This window comes from Pelophylax lessonae, assembly GCF_965119305.1.
Source record: "Pelophylax lessonae genome assembly, chromosome: 8".
Taxonomy (NCBI): Eukaryota; Metazoa; Chordata; class Amphibia; order Anura; family Ranidae; genus Pelophylax; species Pelophylax lessonae.
Genome location: NC_138775.1, coordinates 253612337 through 253631914, shown reverse-complemented (window position 1 = coordinate 253631914; position 19578 = coordinate 253612337). Strand labels below are relative to the sequence as shown.

At 41.9% G+C, this 19578-nt stretch overlaps 1 protein-coding gene across 2 annotated transcripts in view; it reads right to left on the bottom strand.

Annotated features, from left to right (window-relative positions):
- The window catches only part of LOC309561397 (uricase-like), a 33722-nt gene extending 15014 nt beyond the window's left edge, over positions 1-18708 (bottom strand). The window contains exons 1-4 of one of the 2 annotated variants that reach the window (XM_082265278.1): positions 18664-18708; positions 16546-16764; positions 10403-10519; positions 4405-4483 (exon numbers count right to left, since the gene is read on the bottom strand). In XM_082265278.1, the coding sequence (XP_082121404.1) occupies positions 4405-4483; positions 10403-10519; positions 16546-16764; positions 18664-18693 (445 nt within the window). In that variant the 5' untranslated portion in view covers positions 18694-18708. Of the gene's footprint in view, positions 1-4404; positions 4484-10402; positions 10520-16545; positions 16765-16892; positions 16917-18663 lie in introns of those variants that run through there. The other variant, XM_082265279.1, reaches the window with a different exon arrangement.
- Positions 18709-19578: the final 870 nt, after the last annotated feature.

The window sequence follows — 19578 nt, the reverse complement described above, 5'->3', positions numbered from 1 at the left end:
TGTTTATTCTGATCTTGGCTGAATGAACACAATTTGGGTGAAAGGCATAGGCAGAATAAACACTGTTAGCCTGTAGAATTCCAAATACAGCTTGGCAGTATCGCTGAATTATATTAGATTTGGCCTGTCCAAACCATAGGTGCCTGGCCTATACAGTGGGAATTGCTTACAGCGGAGGGCTGGCAATCTGTGCAGAGGAGGGTTTTGATACCTTCTAATAAGTTCAATTGGGAGTATAAGCGCCCATGCACTCTGCTCTACACCTATCACACATTTTTGTATAACACAGGGAGTAGCACACTTGATCCCATTATGTTAACAGATTCACCCTCCTAGCATACACTATTGACAATTATACACACCGGCCACCCCTTCACATCAATTTTGTGAATGACCGATGATGCCTAAATACTCCCCATATGCTTGAGTTCCCTATCCCCATGACTAAGCTGGGGGGGGCTGAGCAAAACACGTTGCGCATGGCCTGATTGGAGTCCAGGCTGAGGTTGCCACTCCATTCACCTCACAGGACACCTAGATGTGTGGCATTCGGGGGTCACCCCTCCTCCTCTTGAGTACATCGTAGGAGCCAGGATAGACTCCAATCCCTGCCTGCACTCTTGGCAGCCGTTGTGGATGAACTAGTTTGTTTACCCCCCATCTATTGAGCCTGAGCAGCACACTACCAAACAACTTGTCACAAGGGTTTTGATACCTGCTATGCTTTTCCCTGACAGATGCGTTCTCTCATGGGTGCCATCTGACATTTTTACATCTCTGCCCAGAGTACCCAGAGGAATTTGTAGCTTAGCTTATACATCTTCAAGGTCATCCCCTAGAACAGGGATCCTCAAACTACGGCCCTCCAGCTGTTGCAGGACTACACACCCCATTAAGCATTGTAAAACTCTGACATTCACAGACATGACAAGGCATGATGGGAATTGTAGTTCCTGAACAACTGGAGGGCCATAGTTTGAAGACCCCTGCCCTAGAACAACCTTTCTCAATCGGGGGTTGTGCAGAACCCTAGGGTTCTTTCAGAAATTGCTAGAGTTCCTTGAGCAATGAGCAATGTCCGCCTCCCAGGTAGGTTACCAATGACATCAATGATCTAGCAATCTGTAAAGAAGTTTCCCAATGGCCATTAATGTAAGGGGCATTCTTCCCACTGCCCACTATGCTAATGTACTATGAGCTGTGGGTATAATAATTCTTGGCAGGGGTTCTCTGAGACCTGAACGTTCTTTCAAGGGTTCTTTTGAGAAAAAAAAAGGTTGAGAAAAGCTGCGTTAGAAGCATCTCCAAGGTTTGCCTGTGCTTTGTTTTGTTTATATACACTCAGTGAATTGCGTTGGCCAGCCATGTATTCTTCAACACATGGGCAGCTTGTTTCTCATGATGGAGCAGCCAAAGTACCCCATGAAAGGTTTAGAGCAAACCTGCAAATGTTTTCATCATTCATAAAATAATAATTTTATTTAGTGACTTATTGCCCTCAAACTCTTTCTGTGCTCCCAAGGCACCCACAAACTTCCAGGTATTTCGATGTCTTCAACTTGGAGCGTCACCCATGCCCCTCCTGGGCACCTACAAGTAAGTGAATGCCCTGTAAGTGTCTGTTGAGAGACTCTCATTGGCTAGTGCACAGGTGAATTTCTAAGGCACAAAACCCCACTTACTAATCAATGCTTTTACAATTTCAACGGTCAACATCTTCAACTGGTCACACTGCAATTGGAATACATTATGCAACAGCTACAGTTACAGTTATAAATCTCTTACTGATTGCTAGTAATTGGTAAGGTTTTCTTGTAAAAAAAAGTAAAAATGCCCCCGCAGTGCTGATTACAGACAGCCTAGTCCTTTACTTACCTTCATCCCTGCTGCAGCAATGTAACAAGGTCCTAGCAGGCCCCCTTTTATATTCTATATGAATGCCATGTCCCCATTCATTTCTATAATAAGTAAACCTTTTCCAAGGTCCTCTGGAGGCAGCCGTGGGTGCAGCTACCCATAGGAATTTGAAAACTGGAGTTACCATACACATTGTTTTCTGGAAACTGTATGAGGTTAATATCTATAATGACAGTATTCAGTATATAGATTTCTTTTTTATTTGACAAACTTTCTCCACATATAACCACTCAAGGACCAAGACTATTTCTGACACATGTTGTTTATAAGTTAAAATCAGTATTTTTAGCTAGAAAATTACTTATAACCACCAAACATTATATATATATATATATATATATATATATATATATATATATATATTTTTTTTTTTTTTTTTTTTTTTTTAGCAAAGACTCTGGAGAAAAAAAAGGCAGTCGTTGCAATATTTTTTTTCTCGCAGTATTTGAGCAGCAGCCTTTCAAACGCAATTTTTTTTTAACAAAAACCTTTCACTGCATTTTAAAAAAACTAAACAGTAAAGTTAGCCCAATTTTTTGGTATATTGTGAAAGATGATGTCACGCTGAGTAGATATATACCTAACATGTTACGGTTTAAAATTGCGCACACTTGTGGAATGGCGACAAACTACGGTACTTAACCACATCCCGCCCGCCCTATAGCAAATTGACGGCGGGATTGTGGTTGTATTATCCTGACCGGACGTGTATTATCCTGACCGGGGGCGGGCAGATCGGCGATCGGTGATGCGAGGTGTAGGTGTACTGACGTAGGCTCTTTACCATATGACCAGCCATGTCCAATCATGGCTGGTCACATAGTAAACAGGAAGAGCCGTTGATCGGCTTTCCTTAGATCGTTCCGATCGATCCTTAGAACGAGTAAAGGAGCGCCGATCGGCGGCTCCCCTGACGGGGGGGGGGGGGGGTCGGCACTGGTAATCAGATCATTGATTACCAGTGCAGACCCTCGGGGGGGGGTGCCACAAGAACCACCAGGGATGCCCACCCATGACCCCAGGGATGCCCACCTATGACCCCAGGGATGCCCACTATGGCCACCAGGGATGGCAATCAGGGCTCAGGGAGCCCCCCATTGCCCTTCCCATCAGTGCTGCCCGCCAGTGCCCTCCCTATCAGTGCTACCCACCAGTGTCCATCATTCCCATCTTTCAGTGTCGCCCACCAGTGCCCATTATTGCCCACCAGTGCCGTCTATCAGTGCCCATTAGTGCCCATCAGTGCCGCCTATCAGTGCCGCCTATCAGTGCCCATCAGTGCCACCTATCAGTGCCCATCAATGACGCCTATCAGTGCCCACCAATGCTGCATATCTGTGCTATCTATCAGTGCCACATATCAGTGTCTATCAGTGCCGCCTATCAGTGCCACCCCATCAGTGCCACCCCATCAGTGCCTCCTCATCAGTGCAGTCTCATCAGTGCTCATCAGTGCAGGAAAAAACTTATTTATTTACAAAATTGTATAACATAAACAAAAAAAACTTTTTCTTTTTTTCAAACTTTTCGGTCTTTTTTTATTTGTTAAGCAAAAAGGAAAAAACCCAGAGGTGATCAAATATCACCAAAAGAAAGCTCTATTTGTGGAGGGGAAAATGACATAAATTTGGTGTAGGTACAGTGTTGCATGACCGCACAATTGTCATTCAAAATGCAACAGCGCTAAAAGGGGAAAATTGGCCTGGGCAGGAAGGGGGTGAAAGTGCCCTGTATTGAAGTGGTTAAAAATCTCCATAGGCGACGCTTTAAACATTTTTAACGGTTACCAGTTTAGAGTTGCAGCGTAGGTCTTTTTTTAGAATTGTTGCTCTCGCTCTGGCAAGCGTGGCAGTACCTCACATGTGTAGTTTAAACACCATTTTCATTTGCAGCCGTGACCGCTCGCTGGGACAACGGCCAAGAGGCTCCTGAGCCACATTGGCTGTTATCTTCTGTAAGCCGACCGCCGGCTGTAAAGTACTTTACCGGGATGATGCCTGCCGCTGCATATCATCCCGGTACAACCACTTCTCCGATGCCGACGTACAGGTACATCAATTCGCGGAAAGTGGTTAAATGCAGACCAAACGGTCCAGCAAAATTGGGGTTAGGGCAGACCATATAGCTAGAGCCAGATAATACAAAAAGCAACTCAGGGGCTTGGTGGATGTCCGGAATCCCAACTACCCTGAAAGTTTCTTTGGGAACATGAATGATGTACTCTGTAGAATGCTGCAGACTTTTTACCTTTATCAAAGCATAAAACAAATAAAAACATCACTTTTGAGTAGAATGACACAGAATTACACTGCTTTTAATCACCCTCTAAGAACTCAAAAAGAAGATGTGCTAAAAGATGTCAGTTCTAAGGTGCGTGTGTACGTACAATGCATTATGAATCATTCTATTGTCATTGATTGTGTACTGCAATACAAAATAATTACAATTTATAGCAAGGTACAAAAAAAGAAAAGAAAATCAGCTTACCTCCACGCTTTTGTTCCACTTCACAAAAATGAACACCTTCTGATGAATAGATAAATGCGTGAACATGCCGAACCCCGTCCTGCAACACAGCGGAGACAAGTCATGTTTTACATGACAAGCGTCGGTTCTAAGGTTGTGTATAATGAAGTTGGAGAAACACAAGGGAGGATACTTATCAAGCAAATAAGTTAAAGCATTACACTATATCAGGTGAAGGCAACCTTGGAGAGGTGGAGATCTACCTGAACAACATGAAAGAGGTCAAAGATCACCGGGGTCGGCGCCCTTTTATTAAAAAATAATTAACTAGCAAGACCTAACTAAATAGTAAGGAAAACTTAGAAAAATATAAAAGAACAAATGTCACTGTAAAAATTTAAACTTAGCCAACCCTACAAGTGGACAGTGTCAGCCAGTAGAACAGAGAACAGGGTTGATAGGGCAGGGAATGGTGTGTGGACAGTGTCAGTAGGGCAGTGGGCTGTGTCAGTAGGGCAGAGGACGATGTCAGTAGGGCAGTGGGTTGTGTCAGTAGGGCAGAGGATGATGTCAGTATGGCAGAGGACGATGTCAGTAGGGCATTGAGCTGTGTCAGTATGGCAGAGGATGATGTCAGTAGAGCAGTGGATGGTGTCAGTAGGGCAGAGGACGATGTCAGTAGAGCAGTGGATGGTGTCAGTATGACAGAGGATGATGTCAGTAGAGCAGTGGATGGTGTCAGTAGGGCAGAGGACGATGTTGGTAGATCAGTGGATGGTGTCAGTATGGCAGAGGATGATGTCAGTAGAGCAGTGGGTTGTGTCAGTATGGCAGAGGATGATGTCAGTAGAGCAGTGGATGGTGTCAGTACGGCAGAGGACGTTGTCGGTAGATCAGTGGATGGTGTCAGTAGGGCAGAGGACGTTGTCGGTAGATCAGTGGATGGTGTCAGTAGGGCAGAGGACGTTGTCGGTAGATCAGTGGATGGTGTCAGTATGACAGAGGATGATGTCAGTAGAGCAGTGGATGGTGTCAGTAGGGCAGAGGACGATGTTGGTAGATCAGTTTTTATTTTTATTAATTTTTACAATATTATTTTTGATTTTTTTTTTTTACAATTTTTTAGGAGCATGGCCTAGGAGCATGTTGGATGGCTTTGGTGAAAGGGAAGCACCCAGGGAGGCCGAGCAGCAGAAAAGAGAGGATCAAGGACAGGAGGAGCAATGGGGGAGGCATTTACTGGAACCAATCCACTGGATTTTCCTTCTGCAGTAACTGAATGCCGGAGGAAGGGAGAGGAAAGCTGGCTTTCAGCTTGCTGCCGGAGGAAAATACAGGGGATAGGTGGATGATGAGTATTTAAAAAAAAAAAAAAAATCGGAATTTCCAGCAAGTGACTGGGGATTTCAGATTTTCCTTCCCCACAGCATGTCGCCCTAGGCAGCCTTATACTGGCGCCAGCCCTGCCCATAGCAGTGTCCCCTGTCCCCTCCTCTTCCACCTATACAAGCGTCCTCTTCCCCCCAATATCAGTGTCCTCTGCCCCCCCTTACCCCCATACCAGTGTCCTCTACCAACCCCCATCCCCCTCTTAGCAGTGTCCTCCTCCCCCTCCCCCCACCCAATAGGAGTGTCCTCCGCCTTCCCCCTTCCCATAGAATTGTCCTCTGCCCCTTACACAACACCTCCCACACAAGCTTAAGCAGTCTACTACCTATTTGTGTACAAAGAGGAGAGAGTGAAAGGAAGCAAAGCTCAGGAAGGAGGGCAAGAGTTGCCGGAGTTAACTTTTCATATTAACAAACAGATGATTGGTTGCTAGGACTGCCCTATGTCCTGAAAAGTTAACTTTGCCAGTGGAGGAGGAGGGCGTGGAGGCTGGGTACCTAAGTAGTGGGGGTCAGAAAAGCAGGGACCTGTTCTTTATCTACCTACCTGGGGGCCAGCAACCTGTCACCTGCCTGTAATGAACAGGTTGCTGGCCCCCAGGCTATATGCACATGGACTATTTGGCCTTTCACTGTTAAATCCTGGCATTTTCAGGCACCTAGGTGGCACAGGTGCAGTGTCCATCCTACTGCCAGCAGCCTGTCAATATCTATGACAGGCTGAAATGTGTGGTGGCTTGATGCTGTACTGAGTGGTACTCATGATTAGGGGAATGTGTATTCAGGGACGCATCCCCTGAATGCAGAATTCCTGGGTTCAAAGCATACACCCCTGAACGCATATGGCTCTAAAGGTGAGTGCAGTTTGGTATAGCGTCCATTTACTGCAGATTTTAGCCTGTCATAGATTTTGAATGCTGGGATTACTACCCTTTTTGGTAAGCCCAAAAACAGCCTTCATTGGAGAAACTATCTATAGGGACCTATTCTGAGGAAAATTAAAGAGTTGGGCAGTCATCCTATGTTAATGTTGGACTTGCACTGTGCAGAATTATTGATGTCAAGACTGAAATTGTGGAGGTGGAGAATGTGTTGACAAAGAACTGTTTATTATGCTTCTGCTGATTATCAGGTGCAGTTGGCTAGCCTGCCATTAGATGGCTCTGTTCCCAATATAGTATGGTATAGGGATAGGAGTAATTGGGTGTTAGGCCCCTTTAGGAGGAAATGTATGGAGTTAGTGTCCATAAAAATGTCAGGATGGGAGGGGCCTAGGGAATTTGAGCATCAGAGCAAAACACCCCAGAGCTTTTCGTATGTAGTCGGCTACTGTCCTAGGGCCCTTAACAGAGTTGCATTCCCAGGTGAGGTAGTTCAATAACCAGTATGATCATGTGTTGTTGTCCTGACTCTATTATGGTTGCCTGCAGGCCATGAACAGGATGCAAAAGGCCTTTCAGGCCAGGCCTGAGTCCTCTAATATGATAAGGTGATAAGGGAAGATGGCTTACAGATTATGTGCTGGTGTTCTGCACAAGAATGACTACTAAAAGTTTACTCCTGTGTATGGCGTTCACCGAAGAATTCTGTCAGTTAAGCCTAGTACACACACAACGAATTTCCGCCGACCGGTCGTCCATCTTTTGTCCAGAGTTGTGTTTTGTTGGTTGGAATGTGCCTAGACTGCACACGAATTTTCCCGCCCGACAAAATTCTACTTCAGAAGTGATGTCATGTGTTGTTTGTTTTCTTTGTCTTCTTTCTTCTCTGAGCATGCCCAGTCTTGCTCATAAGATTTTTCCCTGTCGAAATCTGTACTGACTGCACAAAAATCAGCCGTGTTTTAACGGAGGACAAAAATTTTATAGCCTGCACACCAGATTTTTTTCGGCCGAAAAGTCGGAGTCGGTTGTCGGAAGCATCATACTAACAACCCGAAAATCGGCAGTTCGGACGTCGGACGAAAATTTCCAGCCGAATTTCGACTCGTGTGTACGGGCCTTAAGTCAATGTGATGTTTGAAGTCACGGCCACCTTTGAGAAGTTACAGTAAAGTGCGGAAGATATATTTTATGTGTGGACATTCCTTTATTCTTGAACATTAAGACTTTGGCTAGCGATGTCATTAGTGGGCCTACTGCCAGGAGTTTGACACAATATAGTAAAGGGTTTCATCTACCAGCAGGTGGGTAGCTGAAAACGTGAAGAAAATGTGGGGGGGGGGGGGGGGGAGACTTGCACAGTTTGGCGCCAACACAGCCATTCACAAGCCCCCTTATATGCTACAGTAAAAATCGTTAAAAGGCTGATTGTATTGACAATCCTTATTTCTACAGTAGAGGTGGTTCTTAGGCCTGAAGAATGTGAGTGACCAAAGATAGTGGACTTTCTCCACATTACACGTGAGTGTGTACCCTATCTCATCCCTGAGCAAGGAGGCTTGTGGATGAGGCCCTTGGCCAACATGGCTGTTGCTGGTGGCGAATGGGGCCAATGAATATATACAATGCAAAAAATAATATAAAAAGGTGCAAATAGCAGTGCTTTAGCAAACTAAATGTCATCCAGTTAGGGTTTACAGCTACTTGACACATCCCTATTTCCATCCCTTTCAGTTCCTTTCTTTAGTAACTGAATGTCTAAACATCTAAAAAGTGCTGACAGCCCTTCCGTCTACAACAAACTTTATTACTTGATTCTTGTTACTTCCTGATGTGACCAAATTTTATCAAACTCGTATTTGCTCAGTAAAACATTCATAGAGAGAATGTGGGCTTTTGCTGCCTTCTCTGCAACTTTTTGCACAGTACTGTGGTTTATAAATGTGCCGCTGTTTTTTTTTTTTCTTCAAGCTGCAGTGGGGCCATAATTCTGATTTAAATCTACACCCTTGTGTTGATCACTAAAGGGGTCCATTAACCACTTTACCACTGGAGGATTTTGCTGTCTTACGTCCAGGCCACTTTTTGCGATTCGGCACTGTGCGAATTTAACTGACAATTGCGCGGTCGTGCGACGCCGTACCCAAACAAAATTTACGTCCTTTTTTTCACAATTTGGTGGTATTTGATCACCTGTGCGATTTTTACTTTTTGCGCTATAAACAAAAAAAAAAGCGTAAATTTTGAAAAAATAACAATATTTTTCACATTTTTTATATGAAATTCCCCCAAAAAAATGTAAAAATCAAAATTTTTTTAAAATTTTGGCCAATTTGTTTTCTGCTACCTATGTTTGGTAAAAAAATCACAATAAGCGTATTTTGATTGGTTTTGGGCTAAAGTTATTGCGTTTACTAACTAAGGGAAAGATTTCTGTCATTTTTGATGTTTTTTTTTTAACGAGTAATGGCGGCGATCTGCGATTTTTTTTTGGCGGGACTGCGATATTGCGGCGGACAGATCGGACCCTTGACTGACATTTTTGACACTTTTGGTGGTACCAGTGACATTGCTGCAGTAATCAGTGCTATATATATGCACTGTTACTGTAAAAATGACACTGGCAGGGAAGGGGTTAATTTTATTGGAGAGGGAGGGGTTAATGTATGCCTGGTGCTTACTGACATGTGTGGGGGGAGGGGACTGAGTGACACAGGGACAGATCGCATGTTCAGCTATGCTGAACCCTGCAATCTGACCCTGCCTGTCACTTAGGAGATCCGCCCGCTTTGTTTACACAAGCAGGCGGATCTCCACACTCGATTCCCCGACGATCGGGGAAGAGCAGCGGCGATCGCCGCTGCTCCTCCCCTGGCCCAACTCCTGCTGTGACTGAAAACAGCGGGAGCGAAAGGGGAGTGTAGGTCTACGTCACCAGACGATAACGAACCACTTTGCCGAAGTAGAGCTCTAGTAAGCAGACGGCAAGTGGTTAAAAAAGTGGACTTGCCACCTGGCTTTAAAAAAAAAAAAAACACAAAGCTCTTCTCCTTATTAAAGCCCAGCAATATGCTGTACAAATACTGTATGCATTGTGCTCTGCTAGCGTTAGGAAACTGAAGATGGTAGAGCTTAATAGAAACAAAATAAAGCAGAGACAAAAACAACTTGAGTCGAGGCACGTGACCTGTCAAATCACATGACTGTCTCTCCTCCAATCACAGAGATCTCTCTGTTGCTTCTTCAGAGAGGTCTGCGTTTTGTAAATTGAGTATATCGATACCCACTTTCTACAACAAAATGGCACCCGTACACACACAGTCTGAGCATACATGGAACCTCACTTTGTTGGATTAAGCTTAAACCATTTTCTAACATGGTAAGGTTCACTGTATGCCCAGACTGTGTTCGGTAGGGTGCCATTTTCTTGTAGCCTTGAATATGCCTGACCAGCCGGTATTCAGCCCGACCAGCTCCTGCAACTAATATGGCCAGTTGGCAGGGATAATGAATCTGGGGCTTCTGAATGGTATCATTTCATTTGGTTTTGGTCTATTTAATATCAGCTTTCTGTTATGAATCAACCCCCAAGTATTTACACCTGATCAGTCAAATGATTAAATGAATCACCTTGCTAGCAAAAATTAAGTGGTGCTTTATGAATAGTGACATCTGATTGGTCACATTGGGTTATAGGCCATGTGGTACCCTTAGCCAATTACAAAACTCAGGCATAGGTTATCTAGATACCTTTTCAAAGCGTCTCCACGGGGCTTCTTCAATGTAAGTCTTTGCTTGTGTAACGTGGTCAAATGACGCCAGGAAATGATTGCAAAGTTCTAGGGAGAACTCCTCAATGGTTTTTATCTAAAACAAATAAATAGATCAGTATACAAGGCACCCATATACAGTACCTTTATGCAAAGAACTAACAAGGTAAGTAGTTGTCCAACATATCTGCTGTAACAGATGAAAAGGGCCAAGAACAGGGCAAGTAATAATTCCTTTGTTAACCTTCAAATTAGGGATCGACCGATTTTCGGCAAAGCCGATATTTTGAGGGCCGAAATGCACTTCCCCGATATATCGGAATCGGCCCCTGAGGTTACCGATATTGCCGATATTTCGGCAAAGTGCTTGTACCGGAGTGATGCTTGCAGCTAGAGGCATCACCTCGGTACCGGCGTCCATAGCAGTCTTGTAATGACAACCGATGCGGCTGAGAAGCCGCTCGGATGTCATTACAAGGAGCGGGAGGAGACCCGGGCCAAGAGAAGCCCCGATCAAAGCCACATTCGGCTCTGATCGGGTCTCCATGTAAAAACCCGGAAGTGATGTCACGACATCACTTCCGGGTACTCGGTGCCAAATTCCAAAAAATTACAGCATTCAAAACAGCCGCACTTGGCGTTTTGAATGCTTTTAAGTGCAGAGGAAGGGTTTGGGGTCTTTTAGACCCCTAGATCCCTCCACAAGAGTACCTGTCAAAAAAAAAATGTATGAAAATATCGGCTGATACTGATATGCGATGACCAAAATATTGGTATCGGTATCGCCAATAAAAAAAAGATATCGGTCGATCACTACTTCAAATATACCATCTTGTTCGCCATTCTTTTATTAGAAGCAAATACATAGTAAAAACACATGTCTATTGTGCTAAATATACAGTATTATCTATAATATCTGCCCGTATTTCATCATATTCCACCATGGTAGGTGCTTTGCTCTGCAAACAGGACAGTTATCAACAGGTTACATTTGAAACAGCCTATTTACTGCAATAATAATCCCACATATTTAGTTGGGGTTAGTCCTTCCTGCCACTTGATTGAGGTGTTAGTTAAGCCCTGGTCACTAGTGTGAAGAATAGTTTGCAGACATGCAGTGAGGCCAGCTCTCTGTGGATCTAACAGATATAACCATAGTAGTGATCCAAAAAAACCCTAAGTACTTTAAGCCCAGGTCAGCGTGGTGAGACGCCCCTAAAAGGCATGTTCACGACACCCTGACACACAGGAAGTGGGTTGAATGACGCTGGACGACATTCAACCTGGCAGACTGGTGGCATCTAGTGGTGGAGAAGAAGTATTGCAGGGGACAGCTACAGAATGAAGGTATTGCAGCCAGCGCTGCTTTTTTCGTTTTTTACCTGCTAGGCCTCATTTCTTTAAAAGATGGAGTTAACCTTTAACCCTAATAATTTTTTTCCCTCTATTGAAACTTTTACTGAAAGAAAAAAGTCTACAAGATAAACTCAGCAACGTGGAGGTTGTCCTTGGTGGCTTCTCATTCTGCAAGTGCTTGTTGCCTTTAAATCATAAGTATCCAAATAAAGACCTGTGATTTTTTCTGATCTGCACACTGTACAGATTAGTGCCTGAGAATGTATTGAAACGAAAGGGTCAACATAACAGTCAGTAAGGCAACTAGCATTTTCAAAAAGAAAATCTGCAACAATGACATTATCATATGTTGCTTAAAGTGGATGTAAACTCTATTCATTAAATTTGACCTGGGCACATATATATATATATACAGTCAGGTCCTTAAATATTGGGATATCAACACAATTCTAATCTTTTTGGCACTATACACCACCACAATGGATTTGAAATGAAACAAACACGGTGTGCTTTAATTGCAGACTTTCAGCTTTAATTTGAGGGTATTTACATCCAAATCAGATGAAAGGTGTAGGAATTACAACAGTTTGTATATGTGCCTCCCACTTTTTAAGGGGCCAAAAGTAATGGGACAATTGGCAGCTCAGCTGTTCCATGGCCAGGTGTGTGTTATTCCTTCATTATCCCATTTACAAAGGAGCAGATAAAAGGTCCAGAGTTAATTTCAAGTGTGCCATTTGCATTTGGAATCTGTTGCTGTCAACTCTCAATATGAGATCCAAAAAGCTGTCAGTGTCAGTGAAGCAAGCATCATTAGGCTGAAAAAAACAAAACAAACCCACCAGAGAGATAGCAAAAAGATTAGGTGTGGCCAAATCAACTGTTTGGAAAATCCTTAAAAAGAAAGAACGCACCGGTGAGCTTAGCAACACCAAAAGACCCGGAAGACCACGGAAAGCAACTGTGGTGGATGACCGAAAAATTCTTTCCCTGGTAATAGAAAACACCGTTCACAACAGTTGGCCAGATCAAGAACACTCTCCAGGAGGTAGGTGTATGTGTGTCAAAGTCAAAAATCAAGAGAAGACTTCACCAGAGTGAATACAGAGGGTTCACCACAAAATGTAAACCATTGGTGAGCCTCAAAAACAGAAAGGCCAGATTAGAGTTTGCCAAACAACATCTAAAAAAGCCTTCACAGTTCTGGAACAACATCCTATGGAAAGATGAGACCAAGATCAACTTGTACCAGAGTGATGGGAAGAGAAGAGTATGGAGAAGCAAAGGAACTGCTCATGATCCAAAGCATACCACCTCATCAGTGAAGCATGGTGGTGGTAGTGTCATGGCGTGGGCATGTATGGCTGCCAATGGAACTGGTTCTCTTGTATTTATTGATGATGTGACTGCTGACAAAAGCAGCAGGATGAATTCTGAAGTGTTTGGGGCAATATTATCTGCTCATATTCAGCCAAATGCTTCAGAACTTATTGGACGGCGCTTCACAGTGCAGATGGACAATGACCCGAAGCATACTGCGAAAGCAACCAAAGAGTTTTTTTAAGGGAAAGAAGTGGAATGTTATCCAATGGCCGAGTCAGTCACCTGACCTGAATCCGATTGAGTATGCATTTCACTTGCTGAAGACAAAACTGAAGGGAAAGAACAAGCAGGAACTGAAGGCAGTTGCAGTAGAGGCCTGGCAGAGCATCACCAGGGATGAAACCCAGAGTCTGGTGATGTCTATGAATTCCAGACTTCAGGCTGTAATTGACTGCAAAGGATTTGCAACCAAGTATTAAAAAGTGAAAGTTTGATTTATGATTGTTAATCTGTCCCATTACTTCTGGTCCCTTAAAAAGTGGGAGGCACACATACAAACTGTTGTAATTCCTACACCATTCACCTGATATGGATACCCTCAAATTAAAGCTGAAAGTCTGCAGTTAAAGCACGTCTTGTTTGTTTCAATTCAAATCCATAGTGGTGGTGTATAGAGCCAAAAAGATTAGAATTGTGTCGATGTCCCAATATTTATGGACCTGATTGTGTATATATATATATATATATATATATACATATATATATATATATATATATATACATATACATATATATATATATATATATATATATATACATATATATATATATATATATATATATATATATATATATGTGCCCAGGTCAAATTTAATGAATAGGGTTTACATCCACTGTAAGCAACATATTTTATATATATATATATATATATATATATATATATATATATATATATACTGTGTGTGTATATATATATATATATATATATATATATATATATATATATATAGATATATATATAAATAAATTTAAAAAATATATATATATATATATATACACACACATACATGGGAGGGAAAATTGGCATTGATGAACAGAACAGAAATGGGAAATCTTCAAAAAGACTGTATGTGAACTCCCTGCAAAGTATATTCCCATGGGTAATAAGTTTGAAGGCTAAAAATAAAACCTATGTGGCTCTCGACCAATGTTAAAAAAAGCTATAAATAAAAAGAAAAGAGCTTTTAAAAAATATAAAAATGAAGGAACAGTATCATTGTTTAATAGTTACAAAGAATATAACAGAATATGTAAAAAGGAAATCAAGGACACAAAAATTCAAAATGAACGTCAGATTGCAAAAGATAGTAGGACAAACCCCAAAAGATTCTTCAAATATATTAATAGTAAAAAGGTCAGATCTGAGCATGTAGGCCCTTTACAAAATAATCTGGAGTGACTGGGTACAAAGAGAAGGCAAATTTATTAAATACTTACTTCAGCTCTGTGTATACAAAGGAGCATGGGGGAGCTCATGACCATAATGAGGATGGTATTGACACAGCCCCAAATGATCCACAATGGCTCAAATTTGATATGGTCCAGAAATATTTAGACAGAATAAGGGTGGATAAAACGCCTGGACCAGATAACATCCACCCACACATCCTAAAAGAATTGATCTCTGTCATTTCAAAGCCATTGTTTCTAATTTTTAGGGACTCGTTAAAGACTGGAATAGTACCACTGGACTGGCGTAAGGCCAATGTGATGCGTATATTTAAAAAGGGATCAAAGTCTTTGCCAAGTAACTATAAACCTGTTTGTTTACCTGTACCCCAAGGTTCACTGTTGGGATCCTTACTTTTTAATATCTTTATAAATGATATAGGGTCTGGGATTAAAAGTACCATTTCAGCCTTCGCAGATGACACCAAGCTTTGCAGTGGAATAACTTCTTTACCGGATGTCTCCAACTTACAAGCTGATCACATTGCACTGTTTCATTGGGCAACTATGTGGCAAATGAGATTTAATGTTGATAAATGTAAAGTTTTGCACTCGGGGGCTAAGAATACGCATGCATCATACATACTAGGGGGAGTAAAACTGGGGGAATCCATAGCAGAGAAGGATCTGGGTGTTCTGGTAGATTATAAGCTTAATAATAGCATGCAATGCCAAGCTGTAGTTTCCAAAGCAAGCAAAGTCCTTTCTTGTATTAACAGAGGCAAGGACTCCAGAGAGAGAGATATCATTTTTCCCCTGTACAAATCATTAGCAAGATCTCATCTGGAATATGCACTTCAGTTTTGGGGAACCAGTTCTCAAAAAGGATATCGGGGAACTGGAGAAAGTACAGAGAAGGGCAACCAAACTGACAAGAGGCATGGAGGAGCTCAGCTATGAGGAAAGATTAGAGGAGCTGAATTTATTCTCTCTTGAGAAGATGAGGTTAAGGGGGGATATGATCACCATGTATAAATACATAAGGGGTTCATATAGTGAACTTGGTGTTGAGTTATTCAATTTAAGGTCATCACAGAGGACAAGGGGGCACTCTCTACGTCTAGAGGAAAAGAGTTTTTGTGTCCAAAAATGGAAAAGTTTCTTCACACTAAGAGCTGTGAAAATGTGGAATAGACTCCCTCCAGAGGTGGTTCTGGCCAGCTCGGTAGATTGCTTTAAAAAAAGCCTGGATTATTTAAATAATATAACTGGGTACTAATATTTATAGGTAAAGTTGATCCAGGGAATATCCGATTGCCTCTTGGGGGATCAGGAAGGAATTTTTTTCCCCTGCTGTAGCAAATTGAATCATGCTTTGCTGGGGGTTTTCGCCTTCCTTGCGATCAACTGCAGGTATGGAATTGTGTATGTGGGATTGTACGGTTGTGTTTTTTTTTTTACTGTTTTTTTGTTTTTTATTGGTTGAGCCAGATAGACTTGTGTCTTTTTTCAACCTGACTAAGTATGTAACTATGTAATATCTGTAGTGTTTACTTATCTCTCTCCAAAGCACTAAGTCCCGTGTCTTTCTGCTGCTCTGTTCCACTGTTAACAGCATGATAACTTCTGAAAAGTTCTCAGACACAGGAGATAAAAGCAGCTGAAAATTTGTATCAGGGTGGGTTCATAGAGATAGATTAGCAGAGAGCTGGTCTATTTAAAGCACACCTCTGCATGTTTCATACCTTCTCTGCCTATGTGGAAGGGGGGGTTGTGCCTTTCCTCCAATCAGCTGTCATACAGTGTATGCCAAGGCTCCACACCCAGTGCTGGAACAGGAAGAAAATAATTCTAACATGGTGTTCACTTTTTAAACAGTGTAGAAAGCTGAAGACAGCGGATAACCGCAGATTAACAAAGGTTTACTTTACATACAATATTACTTAATTTTTAACATTTCTGAAGTCAGTATTAAGAAGAATAAAAATGAATTACCCCTTTAAATTTTGCTAGAGCGTAGATGGTGTTCTTCACAGTGTCTGTTGGGATGATGTCAGAATTATCCCCATATAGATAATCCTTCTTTGACTGAAGAGTGAGTTCAACAGAGGCCTCGATTTCTTTAATAAAATGTTCATTGCCTTCTCTTTTAATCTGGAGAACTTTCACTGCATTCTTCCCATAGCCAGTGCGTGCAAATTCCACATCTGAGTCCTAAAAGATTTTAAGGTCAATGAATACCCGAGCACTAAATTCTCATAAAAACTTCAAAGAGTAAATACAAATTCCGAAGTAACTTTGAGTAGCTTTAAATATGTAGCTTTCGAGGAAACAATACCTACCATGAAAACAAAATCCTACCATAAGGCCTCATTCACATCTAGCATAATGGGAATCTGCGTTCCCACAAACATTTTCGCAGGATGCGAATAGGACAGCCAATATGCGACATATGTGACAAAGAGGCTCCAGAACTTTTTCAGGTGTGGAGCGTTTTTTTCATCTCGCATTTATAAACTTTATTAAAGCACGAAGAAGGTACAATCACACAAAAAGGCAAAACACACCACATCAGCAGAAGTAAAATAGCAGATTTCCGCATAAGACATACATAGCTGAACGTATGTCCAGGCCATATCGCATGTAAGAGACCCAAACCTCCTACTATTTTGTTTTTTTTTTTTGGAAGAGGAGGGCAGGGCGTCAGGGTGCCAACTGCCAACCCTCCAAGGCAATGAAGAAAAGAAGAGAAGGAAGAGAAAGAGAAAAGACGAAGGGTGGTCATGCCCTCTATCGATAAGATAAATAAGTTCCAAAGATCCCATGTCTTGGAATATTGTTCCCTCTTGTGTTGGGCCGTGAGTACCAGGTCCTCTATCTTATTTATCTCTTTCATCTCGCTTTTTTTTAACATGCATCTGCTAACTACACCTGAAAACGCATGAACAATTAAGGGCACCGCACGAACAATGCTCGTTTGTGTCATGTTTTCCAATTGCACATTTCTGAGTGCATTCCAGAAATGTGAAAGTGTGTTATACAGCCCAAGGCTCTTTCACATGGGCGGCCAGTAAAAACAGGTGGCTGAGCTGTGGTTTTACTGCATCCTGGCTGCCTACCTGAATTTTACCATTACAACCTGACAGGGCTGTAGACATGCCGCAGCCGTGCCAATTTTATCCCGAGCTGCAAAATTTGACAGGCGCCTGTCAAACTTGCCTGTTGAGACCAATGGGTCAGTGAACTTTAATTTTTTTTAGATTGTTTTAAACTATAAATATTGTTTTTTTCCTGGAAGATTTCTACGACTACCTCTACTGCTCATGTGCACATAACCTACATTTTTTGATTGACCTGCAAACAATTATAAAATCATTTGTTTAAAAATAAACTTTTCCAAAATGTTAGCTCATTTATTCTGGATCTTGAAAAAGGAATAAATTGTCTCAAAAGACACACAAACCAAAAGAAAATCGAAAGATGAGTCTAACAACTTGTTTGATTGATTGTCCATCTATAGTCAGCTTTAAGCCTAGTACACACGCAACGAATTTCCGCTGACCGGTCGTCCGTCTTTTGTCCAGAGTGGTGTCTGTTGGTTGGAATGTGCTCTAGACTGCACACGAATTTTCCCGTACGACAGAATTATATTTTAAGTGATGTCATGTGTTGGATTGCTTTCTATGTGTTCTTTCATCTCTGAGCATGCCTAGTCTTGCTCATAAGATTTTTCCCCGTCTAAATCTGTACTAATGAGACGAAAATCAGACGTGTGTTGACGGAGGACAAAAATTTGAATGCCTGCACATCAGGATTTTGTCAGCCGAAAAGTCGGAGTCAGCTGTCGAGAGCACCATACTAACAATCCGAAAATCGGCAGATCGGTCGTCGGACCAAATTTCTTATCGTGTGTACGGGGCTTTAGACTCCAAGTAAGGGAGTTAGAGCCCTGTATTCTGGTTGGAAGATCTCTTTGCTGGAGTCCATAACAGAGATAAGTCCCAAATGATTCCTCCTATCAGCAAATTTTAGTTTTGAATGGACCTGTCATTTAAATGCATTTCAAAAATTCATTATTACTAATCAGTCTTGTATTTATCTCTTTGTTCATACCTTCAATCCTCCAGAGTAGTGATGTGCCATCCTCCTTGGATGCCCAGGAACATCTAACATAGAACCTTCAAATATTGTGTTTTGTAATAGGTGGAGGTGTCAGGGGCTTGTCAGGGGCCACCCAACTGTATTTTGTCCCAGAGCCAGCTGCTGTTTGCTTAGCTGAAACGTTGGCTCTACCCATATAGTAAAATGATAGGTCAGAGCCAGTTATCATTTAACAACGCTGTTTAGACAACATTTTCGGGATTGAAAATTAACTAGTCTAGTTTCTCAATACTGATTGGCTAAGTGACCATGCTTTGATTTCTGCATTAAACAAGGAAAAACCCCATTAAGGTCAAATAAGTTTATTGTAGAGGAGTGGAAACCAGATTTAAAATATACCCAAAAAAACAACAATGTAATTTGTTGCAGATTACCAGTCCTCAGATGTGGAAGCTGCATTTGTTTTTATTTGCTAAGAGTTTTTATTTTATTTTTCTCTGGCAATCCTGCCAGAAAAACAGTTCCTGTCCTAGAATGACAACATTAATCGCAGTGTGTCAGAACTGAAACAGGTCAGGACTACAGAACCACCCCATCTCTATGTTATGGAGACGAGCAGAGGGGGGGGGGGGAGTTTCAGTAGTCCTGACCTGTTTCAGATCTGACGCAGTATGATTATTGTTGTCACTCTAGGACAGGAAGGGTTTTTCTGGCAGGGTTGCCAGAGAAAAATAAAAGAAAAACTCTTAGCAATTAAAAGCGAATGCCACTGCTAGTCCTTAGATATAACTGAGAAAAATATAACGGATAATGCCTTACGTATACTGGGTTTTTAGCCCAAGTTTTACTTACTTTTAGGGCCATATACGTTCAAGGACATTTGTCAGGAATACAGGTCTTCTGCATTTACTAAAGGTGGAGAGTGCA